The 15,350-nt window shown below is 34.7% G+C and overlaps 1 protein-coding gene across 2 annotated transcripts in view; it reads left to right on the top strand.

Annotated features, from left to right (window-relative positions):
- The window catches only part of TRDN (triadin), a 420,523-nt gene that overhangs the window by 397,569 nt on the left and 7,604 nt on the right, over positions 1-15,350 (top strand). For both annotated transcript variants that reach the window (XM_011944454.1, XM_011944455.1), the window contains one exon: positions 14,915-14,953. In XM_011944454.1, coding sequence (XP_011799844.1) covers positions 14,915-14,953 — 39 coding nt within the window. The remainder of the gene's footprint in view (positions 1-14,914; positions 14,954-15,350) is intronic.

The following is a 15,350-nucleotide window of genomic DNA, read 5'->3' as shown; positions in this document are numbered from 1 at the left end:
GCTCGCCACCGCGCCCGGCTAATTTTTTGTATTTTTTAGTAGAGACGGCGTTTTACCATCTTGGCCAGGCTGGTCTCGAACTCCTGACCTCATGATCCACCCGCCTCGTACTCCCAAAGTGCTGGGATTACAGGCATCAGCCACCTCTCCTGGTGTAATTATTCTAGCTTTCTTTTGGTTAATATTTTATCTGAATGTATTTTCAATTAAACCTTTATGTCCTTTCGTGACATTATGTTTTATATATGTGTCTATCAAAAAATATTGAGCTAAATTTTATTTTATATTATATAACACAATGATCTTTAGTTTTAATCTGATGAATGTAGACTATTTACATTTATCATGATTATTAACATCTTAGGTCTGGTTCTCACTGTCTTACTTGTTGCTTTCTCTTTCTCATGCTCTCTCAGTGCTTCTTTATCATCTTTCTTGACTTTCATAAATTGAGGGTTTTTTCCTTTTATATGTTTGCATTATTCCATTTTGCAGAGACCATACCTTATTTCTATTACTTTAGTGATTGTCCTTACATTTTTTACCATACCCACCTAACAAAGTATAAAATTGCTATTTGAAAACCCCTTCTAAACAAGAGAGGAATATGAAAACATTTAAATTCCAACATATCTAATCTTGACTTACATGGTAATTTTGTTCAAAATCCTGAATATGTGAATTTTATTAGTATTATTTATTTAATCAGTATGTGCCTATATTTAGTTATATGTTTACCAGTTTACCATTTCTTTTGCATTTTTGACTATCTCTTGATAGCATACTTTTTCTAGTAGTGCCTTCTTTGAAATTGCCTTGGGTAGAGTTCTGTTAGTAGAAAACATTCTCAGTTTTTACTTATTTGACAGCTTTCCTACATCATTTCATTCCTGAAAACCTTTTTTTTTTTCCTTTCTGTCACATAATCCAGGGCACAAGAATTTATCGTTTTCTTGTACCTGCTTGAGGAATCCATAACCATCGTTTCTTCAAAATATTGTCTCTTTTCCATTTTCTCCTTTATGCCGCTGCAAAAAAGCAAGAAAAAAAATTAATACATTTGGAAAGGAAAAAACAAAACCATGCCTATTCACATGATTGTCTGTGTAGCAAATCTAAAACCTGTATAAACACAAAAACTGGAATTAGTAAGTGAGTTTAAAAAGGTAGTAGGGTGTCCGGGCACAGTGGCTCACGCCTGTAATCCCAGCGCTTTGGGAGGCTGAGGTGGGCAGATCACAAGGTCAGGAGTTTGAGACCCACCCTGGCTAACGCGGTGAAACCCCGTCTCTACTAAAAATACAAAAAATTAGCCAGCGTGGTGGCGGGCGCCTGTAGTCCCAGCTACTCGGGAGGTTGAGGTAGGAGAATGGCGTGAACCCAGGAGATGGAGTTTACAGTGAGCTGAGATTGCCCCACTGCACTCCAGCCTGGGTGACACAGCCAGACTAAATCTCAAAAAAAAAAAAAAAAGTAGTAGCGTATAAAGCTAATACAGAAAACTGATTATTTTCCACATGCAACATGCGATTGGAAACAAAATTTAAAAAAATTAGTACAGGTTACCCAATGTGAAATACTTATGTATAAATAAAAATGTATATATGATCTATATGTTGAAAATCACAAGATGATGATATAAATTATTAAAGAAAATCTAAAATAAGCAGAGATATATCATATTCATAAATTGGAAGATTCAACATAGCAAGGAGGTCAATTCTCCCCAAATTGATCTATAATTTAATGCAATTACAGTTAAAATCTCAGACAGAATTTCTTAATATATAAAATCTCTTTTACAATAGCAAAAACATTTTTTAAAAAGAACAAATTTGGAATAATCATATTACCTCATTTTAAATGTTACTGTACACTTACAGTAATGACAAGACGTAGCATTAAAAATCCAAGAAATAGAACCACATAACGTAACCATTTGATTTGTAATAAAAGTTCTGAAGCAATTTAGTGGAGAATAAGTAACCTTTTTAACCAATGGCACTAAAACAATTGGACATCTATGTATTTTTTGAAAACAAACTGTTATCTTAACCTCACATGGTATACAAAAATTAATCAAAAAGGGATATCTCTAAATATAAAACATGACATTATCAAACTTTTAGGAGAAAATATCTTTGAGATCTAACATTAGACAAAGAGTTATAAGATATGACACCAAAAGGACTATTTGTAAAAGAAAAATAATAAATTGTATACCATCTGAAAATCAAAAATATATGCTCCGTGGAAGAATAAAGACTACATATGCAACAAAGACCTTGTGTTTTTTACAAATTGGGTGAAATAAAATGTTAGTTAAAATTAATTTTGAAAAATGAACAAAAGATTTTAACATATACTTCACCAAAGTGGATGTATGAGTGGCAAATAAAAACCAGAAAAGATATTTGACATTGTTAGCTATTAGAGAATTGCAAACTAAGCCACTGTTGTATAACAGCACACATGTATTAGAAAAAGTAAACTTTTTAAAAACATGGAAAAACAAAAACAAGTGCTGGCAAGCATTTGAAACAATCAGAACTTTCATACATTGCTGTTGGGAAGGCAAAATGGTACTGGCACTATAGAAAACTGAGCGTTTCTTATAAAGAGAAACACATGCTTATGTTATGACCCAATCATCTCACTCCTGAAGGATGAGAGAAATAAAAATTTATGTTTTCACAAAAACGTGAACATAAATGTTTATTGCAGCTATATTCACAATCACCAAATCTGGAAATAACCCAATGTCCTTCAACAGGCAAATGGATATAGAAGCTGTAGTACATCCACACAACAGAATATTTCTCAGGAATAAAAATTCATATGTGCAATAGTTATATGAATTCAAATGCATTATTTCTTCTGAAGCTAAGCTCCAAAAGTTAAATACCGGAAGTTTTCATGCATATGAGATTCTTCCATTGGGTTACAGCTCAGTAGTTGCCCAAGGTTAGGGACAGAGGGAGAGCGTCACTGTAAAGGAGGAGAACAAAGGTATTTTTTGGAGGTGATTGTGGTTGTAGTCACACACATCTACATGTGTCTTAAAATTCATAGAAGTTTGCACCAAAAAAACTCGATTTACTGTGTGATTATTTTAAAAAATACACTTTAAAAAATAAAATAAATAATGCACAAAACTTGTGACAGATAGCTTTTTGAGCTTTCCTAGCTGGGTTACTTTTTCTCACTTACCTGACCTTATCTTTTTCTTTGTCTTGACTGACCCTGTCCTGCTCACCTTTTATTCCACTCCCAGCAGTTCCTTACCATTTGTGGCAATCCGTCCTGAAAGTGAGCCCTGGCTTCTCAGTTTCCCAAGGTCACAGGGTATCTGAGGGTTCCAGCACTTTCAGCTCTCAATGCTCACCTGCTATTGGACTTGACAAAGTCCCTCACAACTTTAGCTGATGATCTCATCAGTCTGACTTCCTTTGGGAAATACCTATTGGCTATCTGAGAGACTGATCCCCATCTCTCAGACTCCCCATGGTTTCCCTCTGCTTCCTCTTCCAGCGACTTTGATTCCTTGTAGATTTTTGACTAATTTGTCTCAATACATAGATATCTTAGGGTTCATCTAATTTGTTATAAATATTGTGCATGGTTTTTGCTGTCTACCTATTCTATCCATTTTGGGGGAAGAAATATGAAGGAAATTTAAGTTCTATACTGCTATTATGTTCTCACAGTCCCCTAGGACAATTTTATCATTGTTCCACTCTCCCTGGCTTAATAAAGGATCTCAGCCTCTACACCCCCATTTTGCTCCTTGCACACTTAATTACTGAGTTTCAGTTTCAATATAAGCACTTATCCTAATGTGGCTCCACTTTTCATGTATCAGCAGAGTTAGTTTTTTTTTTTTTTTTTTTTTTTAATTCTTTATTTTTTTTTTTTTTTTTTTTTTTAATTTCCCTGGGACAGAAGGGACAATTCTATTTGAAGATTTCCCTTACCTCCTCTAAACCCAGTCCTTCAACAAAACGTATTAGTTTTTGTTGCTGTGAGTGAGCACTTTAGTGTATTCAGTCTATCATGTTTTCAGAAGTATTAGTGTCTGTTTTTAAGATTTTATCCACAAATCTTATTTTAACCAAGATTATTGCCTTTCTTTTTCTAAATTAAAAAACAAGATATCTTACGTCCCAGTTCTAGACAATTGTGTAAAACTAATTATGTCATTAAAAATTTAGCGAGTACTTCATCATAGAATCCTAAATTTAATCTTTATTAAAGCAAAACCATCCTCAGCTAATACAGATATATGCAAACTGAAAAAAAATGTCTCCTTAATGAACGGATCAAAGCTTATTTCAGGCTACACATGGGTGTATATATATTTGATATATGTGTGTTTACAAACATATATATACATCCTGTACATATATGCACACACACATATATGATTTAGAAGTGATTGTTTTTATAAAATGACTTCTCTTGTTAGAGGTCACATGCTGAAATGGAATGGCAACATTACTGTAGTTTTTGCTAAACAAATTAGCACTAAATTCATAATAGACATACATATACAAATGGTATCATAGGGTAGTAGCTGATACCAGGGAAACTAGCTTCAGAAGTACCGGTTACCATCATGACTTAAAAGATGAATAACTTGAAAAAAATTCTAGAACATTTTTGTGCTTCAATACTTTTATTTTAAAATTCTGAATAACAAAATTCATCTCATAAATTTTGGGTAGATTAAGATAAAATAGTAGAGTGCATAAATAGGGATTGGTATATAATAAGTGAATATTAATTGGTAACTATAAGAATAAGGATGATGATGATGATCATGTAATGACAATGGGTTACTCCCCTAACGAGGGACAGATTTCAGTTATTAAACTTTTGTGTCAAAACACATGCAATTATTAAATGAAAAAATAAAAAGAAAGCATATATCTCTTACTTTTGCTTGGATTTAAAACAATATCACTTTTTAGATCAAGGATGATTAAGTTCATGATGATTTTGTTTTAGGAGAAAAAAATGGAACCATTACCTTTGACTGAAGCCTCCTTAATAGGTACCAGTGATCATACTCAGCACTCTGATCACCCTTTTTGCTAGACTCCAGAGAAAGGTTGTGTATAAAGCACATTTGGTGAAACATTTGTCACTGTTCATTATTAGACTTTGGGTCCCAGCACTGTGGCCTCATTCATTTAAGGGTGATGTTAAGTTGTTCTGACATTGCCCTCAAGAGAGCCATGTTTATCCTGGGAGTGATGGGACAGACACTAAGAAAGGGTAGCATACATTTATTGAACACTCCTGGCTTCACTGTGTGCTGCCTACAAAATTCCATATGTGAACTTTCCCTGCACAGTTTATTATTCCCTAGCCTCAATTTGAATAATCTTCAGTGAGTTATCAGTGTAGCAGTTCATATTCTTTAAAACTCATGATTACTTTAAGTTATAGCACATATAGAAGGAGCTTCTCACACCTGAGGACTAAAATAAACTGGCCGTCTAATGTTGCTTTGAACTACCGTGGGTTATTAAGATTTCTTAGGAAAATGTAAACTCTTAGAATGTAATATTCTGTTAAACTGGTTACACACAATTCGGCCAGTTAGTTGAGAAAATAATTTGGAGCTTTGGGTATCTCTGCAGAAACAGAGAAAGGCAGTGAATTTGATAAAGGAAGAGGGCTGAGGAAGAATACAAAAATTCATGCTAAGCTTTTTTTTTGCATCTATGACTAGGGATCCCACATGTTTACTTACGAGGATTTCTTGTAACTGCAGAAGTCAAAATAGACTGCTGGTAGAGATGAACATAGAGTAACTGCGCTGGTACATATACATGTATTATTTAGGTGGCTTTGATTTATTTATAGTGTTTGCTAAGAGCATACAGAGCAGACTGGACACTACACAGAAAAATTTTATGTTTAAAACTGAGAAAGACAAAATTAATCCATGCCATAAATGTGGGTTCTTCAAAATTTGCCTTCTCCCCAAATTAAAATCTCTTTTTACTCTTTTGCATATTCCCTATCACCAGCCTCCCATTCTCATATCAAAAAGCATTGCTTCTCCTAAGATTTACCATTCTGTATTCCTTTTTGATTCCATCCTCTCTTGCTTTCTCCCTCAATCATACCTCTGTGGTTCTCACTGTAAGAGTTTCTCCTACCTCTGCCTATGAATATTCCTTTGTACAAAATTTTCCTTGCCCTTTCTGCTTCTCAGAGCTGTTGTCCTTTTGCTACACTTGCATTTGCAGCCACTTCTGAACTAGATATCCCAGCAATTTCTCTCCACTCTTTCAGCTTTAATTCCATGCAACCTGGATATCTGCCCCCATTTCTGCCTCAACACGCTCCCCAAATAGCTAACCTCAAGTTCAACACTGAGCTCCAAATTGTAAAGCTGAATTACCTTTTGCTCACTTCTCCCCTATTGTTAACCTCCCTGATGCCTTCCACGTTGTAGGTCACCTGCCCTTTTTGAAATGTTTTCCTCTCTTGGCTTTCATAATATAGGATTTTTTGTTTGTTTGTTTCAGTCTATTTGCTCAGTACAGGGCTTCTGCTGTTTTTCCCCAGAGGCTGAATTCTTCCAACCTCAGCTCTCTTTCCTACTCTTTTGCACTCTTCCTCATTGGGGCCATCCAGTTTTGTTATCTACATTATCTACCTCTTTGTGGATAAGACCCTAAATTCTTCTGAAGCTTAACCTATTTTTTCAGCTCTGGTCACATATTCAATTCCTAACTTCACCCTTTGTCTGCACAAGTTTACAACTGATCTTTCTATCATAAATTTCTTCTTTCCCTTATCCCTGCACCCTCTCCATATCCCAAGAGGAGATTCTTCTCTTGCCGTCTGACTTCTACTCTTTAGTCACTTAGACATAAAACGTTGAATTCTACTTTGACTAATCGGTATTTCTTGTCCCTGACCTTAATTTTGTTTTAAGTCATGTAGGCTTTTACTGTTTCTCCTCTAAACCATTACATTCACTCCCCAACAGCCCCTTTTCTGACTTGTCATTCTTCCGTTTTATGTCCGCTGACATTACATTTTCCAAACTTTAAAATGATTGGGCCATGTATGTGAGAAACACTGACTATTTCTTCATAGTAAATTTGGAATAAATTCTACATTTCTAAGCCCAGGAGTCTAGGGACTCTAGAATCCAGGTATAAACTACATTAAAAAAGTCTTCTGGTGTCATCATTTTCTATACGTATTGTAGATATTAGCCCAATTGAACATTCTATGTTCCTAATACTGCTGCCTCCTAAATTTGATCCTATCATTCTCTTTTCCTGAACAATTCTTCATACCCCTAACTATACAATTCATTACAACTGTTCAAAGTCCATCACCAGTGGAAGAGAGTCCATAAAAAACTTCTTTGATCTAAGTAAGAGGAAGTTACCATTTCACTCTTGAAACTACCTCGCAGTTATACTATCAATTGTCATATACTATACTATCTCGTACTTCAGAATCCCTTCTATTTGGTTGGATACTTTTTCATTTTCTCTACATGTGACTGTAAATTACTTCTAAGTAACATCCTGTTACCTTTTGGTTCCTTCAGGGCACTGAGCAAAGTGCTTTGCAAGTAAAGATAGTACAGTTTAGTGGAAAGAGTGAGGGTCTTGATGCTGAGGAAAGTTAGCTTCATGCCTTCTTTCAACACTTTTTAAAATGTGTTGCTTTAGGGAAGTTCTTTTCAAAACTTTGGGTCTCAAAGTTCTCTTGTAAAATCAGATATTTTCCCCCATAATTCATAGGGGTATTGATGAGACTTTGGTTAAAACACATATGTAAAATCTTGTACCTAGTAGAGTATCTGGCACAGAAAAATATCTCATTATAGTTCTTATAGTTGTTGCTGGAAAAATAACTTTATCTTAAATGAATAAATCATAGGAAACCTTCAAGGTAATATTCACTTTGACTGTAAAGCTAGACTGAAATTTTAAAAAATCTGTTTAAGATTCTACTTTTTATATTATAAACACACAGCCTACATCACAAAATATACATTATGAATTAATCTTTTATATGAAGAAGAAACTGAGATTCCAACTATCTATGAAAAATGCTGTGAATATGCGTCTAGTAAAATGTTTTGCAAATATATAAGGGTGCTGATTGTATTCCAGTTATCCAAATTTAGAAGTGGTGGTTTTCATAACTGATACCTATCCCTCTTTCCCTAACATCCAATTTTTTTTTTTTTTTTTTGAGATGGGGTCTTGCTCTGTCACCTAGGCAAGAGTGCAGTGGAGAGATTATAACTCACTTACAGCCTCAAACTCTGCAGCTCCAGTGATCCTCTTGCCTAAGCCTCACAAAGTGTTGAGATTACAGGAGTGAGCCACTGCATCGAGTCTCACAACTTTTATTGTTATTGTATATTTCAATTCAATTCAAAATGTTTCTTCGAATGCAAAATTAGCATTATTTAATTGGCAGGCAATTGGCATGGTATATTCATTTTCCACAAAATATGTAAAGTAAGGTGGAAATACAACCAGGCTTTTTCTCTGTAATAATTCTTACTTTGAGGAGTCCCATTTTGCCCTGTTTGTGCTCTTGCTTATATTTTGCATTATTTTATGTGTATTTCTGTGCCAGAGGAACAACATATCTTTCTTCTCAAGAAGTAACCTTTACTTTTCTCTTTTTTAAAAATTAGTTTGACATGACACTGGTTTAAATGCCTAGCAAGCTTATTTTTTAATAAACATCTCTTCCTTTTGACAAGTTTATTTTAAATTATTTCCATGTGTAGTTTGCTGGCTAGTTATTTATTTAGAATAGCCTTTTTTCAGAGGTTTCTCTAAAACCTTACATGAGTTGAAACCAAATTTGGGTCAAGGACAAAGAATAGTGATTAGGCAAAGTCGAATTCAAAGTTTTATGTCTAAGTGACTAAAATCAGGTGGATTGCTGTAGATTACTGAAGTCTCTGACATTCTTTCAAGCATTCCATGTCAAAACATGTTACATGTTGAACCTAAGTCGCTATTTATATTTGCCTGCTCCTATACCTTCTCCAGAACCTAAATAACTTATGAGTATATCATTGCTCTAAGAGAATATGTGTTTGAGATTGTTGTGTTTAGAAAATGACTGCTTTAATTTCTATTGTGGCAACTGTCAATAGATATAATTCATAAAAAATGTTTTGGAGTCTTTAATATTTTAAGATTATAAAGGAATTCTGTGAAGAAAAACGTGAAAGCCACTGCTCTAGAGAATAAAACGTAGAACCAAGATATGATTGCTTGCTGAGAATAAGAAATCTGCATTTTAGTATAAAATTTGCAAATTCACTATCAAGCCCACGTAATTAAAAATACATGTAATTATACACCATACCTACCATTTGGTACTGAGGCTAGCCTCTACATTTTCTCATATACTTGGAATTTTTATCAGCCAATTCTAATTAGAGTCCATATTTATTAGAGTCCATACACACACAGTCTCCTAAATATCAACAGATTAAGTCTTTAAATCATCTCTGTCTTCAACCTTGTAGAATCAAGGTCACCCTTGACTCCAAAGATATGAAGACTTAACACCTGAACCCTGTTAAAAATCCCATTGGCCGTGAAACTTTTTTGACCCATGGCTGCAGAGCAGTATTGGAGATAAGTAAAAACTTTCAGGCAGAAAAGAGAGGTAATTTCTTACTTTTTCAGGCATTCCACTTGATCACAGAATAACACTTTTCTTAAGTGTTGAAACAGACAGTTATACGAGATGAAGCAAATCGTGGATTTTGGACAAAGGAGAAATTCTTTCAGTAAACCAAAAGATGCAAGGACTGCTTGACCAAACAAAATCCACGACTTTCTATTGTAATCATTCTAATTTTTAATAAACTAATAGTTATTTAAGAAACCCTGTGTCAGTAGGCCAATTCAATAAGTATTAAAGAGTTATACAAAACCTAGTCCCTGATTAAAATGACAGCCATACAGACAAGATGGCCCATTTTTTCATGACTCTTTTATAGTGCAGACAACTGCTTGGATGGGAGGATGGATTCACTGCTTTCTCTGATTCCTCTGGAAGCTGTTTCTATGTAAGTGAAGAATGAAATCTACAATTTGAAAGTCAAGATAGTACATTTTTATTCTTCAGTGTTAGAAATAACAGTAGCTTACACTACTTATAATGTTTAGGCAAGCAGAAATAAAATATTATGCTTACCTCTTCATTGTCTTTATCATTTTCAAAGAAAACTAAGTAACTTTTCATCACCACTGAGGGAGAATAGATTGTTGGAAGACACACTTAGCACCCCTTCTCATTCTAAGGGGGTTAGTGGAATGCCTCCTCCTTCATTTCTGTTCTGCACAAGTGTGTGGCTCATGCATGACTTGACTCTGTCAGAGTCTGCCAGCAGGTGTGTTAGGCAACTTAATGGGCGGGTACTAGAATCAGAGAGCAGTGGGTTTAGGATGTCATCCTCCAGAGGCAGTGATATGGTTTGGCTGTGTCCCCACCCAGATCTCATCCTGAATTATATCTCCATATCCCCACGTGTTGTGAGAGGGACCTGGTGGGAGGTAATTCAATCAAAGGGGCAGTCCCTCCATGCTATTCTCACAATAGTGAGTACATTCTCAGGAGATCTGAGGGCTTTATAAGGGGTTATCCCCTTTGCTCAGTTCTCATTCTTCTTCTCCCTGTCACCATGTGAAGAAGGACATGTTGACTTCCATTTCTGCCGTGATTGCAAGTTTCCTGAGGCCTCTTTTGCCAGGCTGAAATGCGAGTCAATTAGATCTCTTTCCTTGATAAATTGCCCATCTTTATGGTGTATGAAAACAGACTAATACAGGCAGAATGGCTTTGCGATTAGCAGCGCTATCTCTGGAACCAGAATGCCATAGTCTTAAAAACCAGTTCCTTCACTTCTTATAGCTCTGAGACATTGAATCTCTCTGATTTTTAATGGTCCCACCTATAAAATAGGAACACAAAGAGTATATTCCTCACAGATTCTCTGAGGAGGTGGAAAGTGTTAACATTTATAAAGTGCTTAGAACAGTGGCTGGCACATAGTAGGTATAGTATTTGTGGGATAAATTTCAATCCTCTTTCATGAGGCCCTGATGTAGGCAGATTTGGATTATGTTCTTGTTCTGGCTCTGCCACTCATGAGTTTTGTGACCTTGGGCAGCATTTAACCCCTCTCTCCTCCATTTGTACAGTACATTCAATATAAGAGTCCTCACCTCGGAGGCTGCAGTGAGCCAAGATCGGGCAATGCACTCCACCTTGGGTGACAGAGTGAGATCCTATCTCAAAAAAATAAAAAAATAAAAAAAGTCCTTGCCTCATATGGTGGTTGTCAGGATCAAACGTGTTAACAGATATAAAATAACTTAATAGGGCCCAGCACGTAGAAAGTCTTAAGAAATATTGACTATTTTGCCATAATTAGAAGTGATGATGTCACAGTTTACCCAGTTTTGCCCGTTAACTTGATGCATATCACTTCTAACCTTTTCAGACATCTTGCGAACTCTGTCTTGTTTCCTACTAAGCATTTGCAACTTTGTGACTGGCCTAGCACCATGGTTCAACCCATAGAAAATTGAACTTTTCATTATACCCAGCAAATATCAGTGTCCCCTAGGGATTTCGTTGTAGTTGGGAGTGGCACCGCTGTCTTTCTCCAAACTCAGATAACGTATCCTAATATTCCTTATAGTACTAATCTCTTGTGCTTACTTGTATTTAATTCTATTCCATTCTTTTGGCAAAGCCTTTTTTGTATTTAACTCCTTCAGTGACTCTTACTTGGAGAATGTATTGTTTCTGTGCTATTAGAACACTTTCCAAATTGCATTCTCTGCATTCACTTTTTCATGCTCTAGTTTTATTTATTTCTACCAATTACATCTCTAAAACATTATTTATCTCTCAAGCAATATTGACTAGCTGTGAAATTCAGTTGAGGGTACTTAGCCTGATGTATAAGATGTTGCACATGATAATCTTATCCAACTTTTCCAGAACATTCCCTCTACTCCCTGAATATCTCTGTCCTTTGCTATCTGTAGCCTTTTTTCTTATTGTTGCCCTCACTTTAATTTTGGCATCTCCTTCAAAATATTACAAGTCCCATTTCAAATTTTATTTCCTTCATTAAACATTTTCTTGACTGTCTGTCCCACAAAAGCAGGTCACTCTTTAAAATTTCATTGGCACATTTTGACATTCCTTTCACTGCCATGATTCTACCTTTTCAGAGTCAAATATTTGTTTTGTCAAAACTACCACTCACTCAATGTGCAAGTTGTAAGAATACGTGGACAGTAAGTGCCTTATTCCTTTCTTGAATTTTATTCCTAGTTCAGTAAAGTTTTGCTGCTAAGACACTTCCACAGAAATTGCATCTCTATAGCAACTGTCCTAGACTTGTCGTTGACTTTCTTGTGCTTCTGTCTCCTGAGCGATTGACATGTGACTCAGCTCTTGCCAGATTTTATCACTTATAGCCAGTTGATGCTGGATCAGATTACAGAATTTGAAGACACACAGGTCTTCATTACTTCCACTTGTATTTATTTTTCTAGTGGTAATAAATGGACCCAAAGAATAAGTTTCAAGTGTGCTATAATCTGCAAAAATAAAATATATGTTCCTTGTGGACCCGGATTTTGCCTCATTTTATTTTTGTACAGATCTTTCATGGAAATTAATAGGCTTTTATTACACAATTATTATTTGATTTGTTTAGGAACTGAAATCGTTTTTAAAATATACATATTAAGTTATTTCACATCATATAACAGTTTGTGCTGTTCCATTATTTATAGCTGTTGATTAAGCAGTTCAAGACCATGGTCATTTTATCCAGTATTTAATCTAATTAAACATATGTTTAAATATTATTTAAAACTGATCAGATCTAAACTTTAATAATATATATTAAAAATATTCTACTAATTTTCTTTCTTTTTCTGTTATGTTCTTCTACATAATAGCATTTTTCTATAAAGGTCATATTGCCTTCCTGTTAGAGGAAATTTGCATGCTGACCCTATCTTACCCCTTTTTCACTTACTAGTGAACAGTTGGTATGCAAAATCTAAATAAATAATACAAAACTGCTCTTCTTTCAGATAATTTCAAATGTTAAAAATTAAAGCATCATTCCATTATATTGCATTAGAATTACCTCAGACTTAAAACTACTTCCACATTATTCCAATATGTGCTTGTAAGTTGAATGCAGAAAAGACCAAGTGATTTACACAATATAACTTAAGAGTCATTGTATATGTATTTGAGCTTTAGTTCAAATGTAGTATCTTCTTTTCCCCACTAATTTATTGAGGTATAAGTGACAAATAAAAATTATATATATGTTTGATATACAATATGATATTTTGATATACAAATACATTACGAAATAATTACCAACTTCAAGCTAATTAACATGGCCATCACCTCACATAATTACCACCATTCTGTGTGAGTGTGTATGTGTGTGTTTGTGTGTGTGTGTGTGTGTGTGGTGAGAACATTTAAGATCTACTCTCTTAGAAAGTTTCAAGCATACAATATACTTGATATATATTTGGATATATACCCAGAGGTGAAATTGCTGGATCATATGGTAGCTGCTTCTTAAATATGTTAGGATGACTATTGTCTAGTGATGAAATAAATAAATAAACAAACAAACAAATTTTTGAGGAACCTCCATACTGCTTTCCATAATGGCAATACTAATTTACATTCCCATCAACAGTGTTCCCTTTTCTCTTAAATCCTCACCAACACATCTCATTTGACTTTTTGATAATCACTATTCTAACAGATATGAGGGGATATCTCATTGTGGTTTTATTTCATTTCATGATAATTAATAACATAGGGCATCTTTTCACGTACCCTAATCATTTGTATATGTCTTTAGAAAAGTGTCTGTTCAGGTCCTTTGCCCATTTATTTGTTTTTTTGCTATTGAGTTGTATCAATGTCTTGTATATTTTAGGTATTAACCTCCTTTGGATAAATAGCTTGCAAATATTTTCTCCCATTTCATAATGTGCCTTTTCATTTTGTTCATTTTTTCTTTCGCTGTACATAAACGTTTTAGTGTGATGTAGTTCCAATTGTTTATTTTTGCTTTTGTTGCCTATACTTTTAGTGTCAGATTCATAAAATCATTGCCAAGACCAATGTTAAGAAGCTCTTCCCCTACGTTTACTTTTAAAAGTGTTTCAGGTTTTACATTTAAGTCTTTAAATCCATTTTGGATTGATTTTGGGAAGGTGAAAGATAAAGGTCCACTTTCATTGTTTTGCATATAGATATCCGATTTTCCCAACAGCATATACTGAAGAGACTATCTTTCCCCCATTGTTTATTCTTGGTACATTTTTCAAAGATTAGTTGACCCATGTATATGCATGGGTTTGTTTCTGGGCTTTTTAGAATTGTCGAAAAGGCTCAAATCTAATCAATCTGCTAATAAATTGTGTGGGTAGACACCGATCTCTTTATCTAGCCTGTATGTGTGAATCCATTTACCTTAACTTTCCTAAATTCTATAAGTGATTATGATTTTTAAAAGGAGCTTTAGGAGTCAGAGGAGGAGGGAAACCTGAGGGTGGGTGTTGGAGGTCACCGCAGGCCTTTTCCCTAAGTAACCTTTGCCAGCCTGATTATCATAGTGCAGCACTCATCATTTTCTCCACATCCTCTCTCCACGTCAAAGAAGTGCCTGTTTTGGTCATAAAGCTGTTATTTATGGAGACTGTAGGTGCTGAGTTTGTAGATTCAGGGATCTTATGACTCTTAAAAACCTTTAAATACAATACTTCCTCTTTGGGAAAACTGAAAAATTGACTGTGATTCTATGTGTCTTTTTTCTGTACTCTAGAAGATGTTGAAGATGTACCAGCTTCAAAGAAAGCTAAAGGTGAGTTTACTGTCTTTGGATCATTTACAAGTTTTCTCTCAAATCTATAAGGTTTTTATCTGTCTTTATTTTTTTCCTAGCTATTCTTGATCTAGTCCTCAGCTTTTCTAGGCAACGTTTACATGGTAGGCTTATTTTTAAAACAAACAGCTTTTTAACTTTATTTGGAATATATACATCTTTTCACATATTAAAGACTCTAGTTGGGTATTGATTTATTTTCAATTATCAGATGCATTTATTGGCCAATCTACAGGAATAATACTTCAAAATCACTATTCCATCAAGAATTACAAGAATGCCATGATTTTATCAAGAAGACTTGAGACGAGTCACCTATATTAGCATCACCATCAGGAAGGAAGGAAGGAAGGAAGGAAGGAAGGAAGGAAGGAAG

The sequence above is a fragment of the Colobus angolensis genome, unplaced genomic scaffold (assembly GCF_000951035.1).
Source record: "Colobus angolensis palliatus isolate OR3802 unplaced genomic scaffold, Cang.pa_1.0 Scaffold231, whole genome shotgun sequence".
NCBI lineage: Eukaryota > Metazoa > Chordata > Mammalia > Primates > Cercopithecidae > Colobus > Colobus angolensis.
Note: the sequence above shows the minus strand (reverse complement) of the source record. Positions and strands in the feature narration are given on the sequence as shown.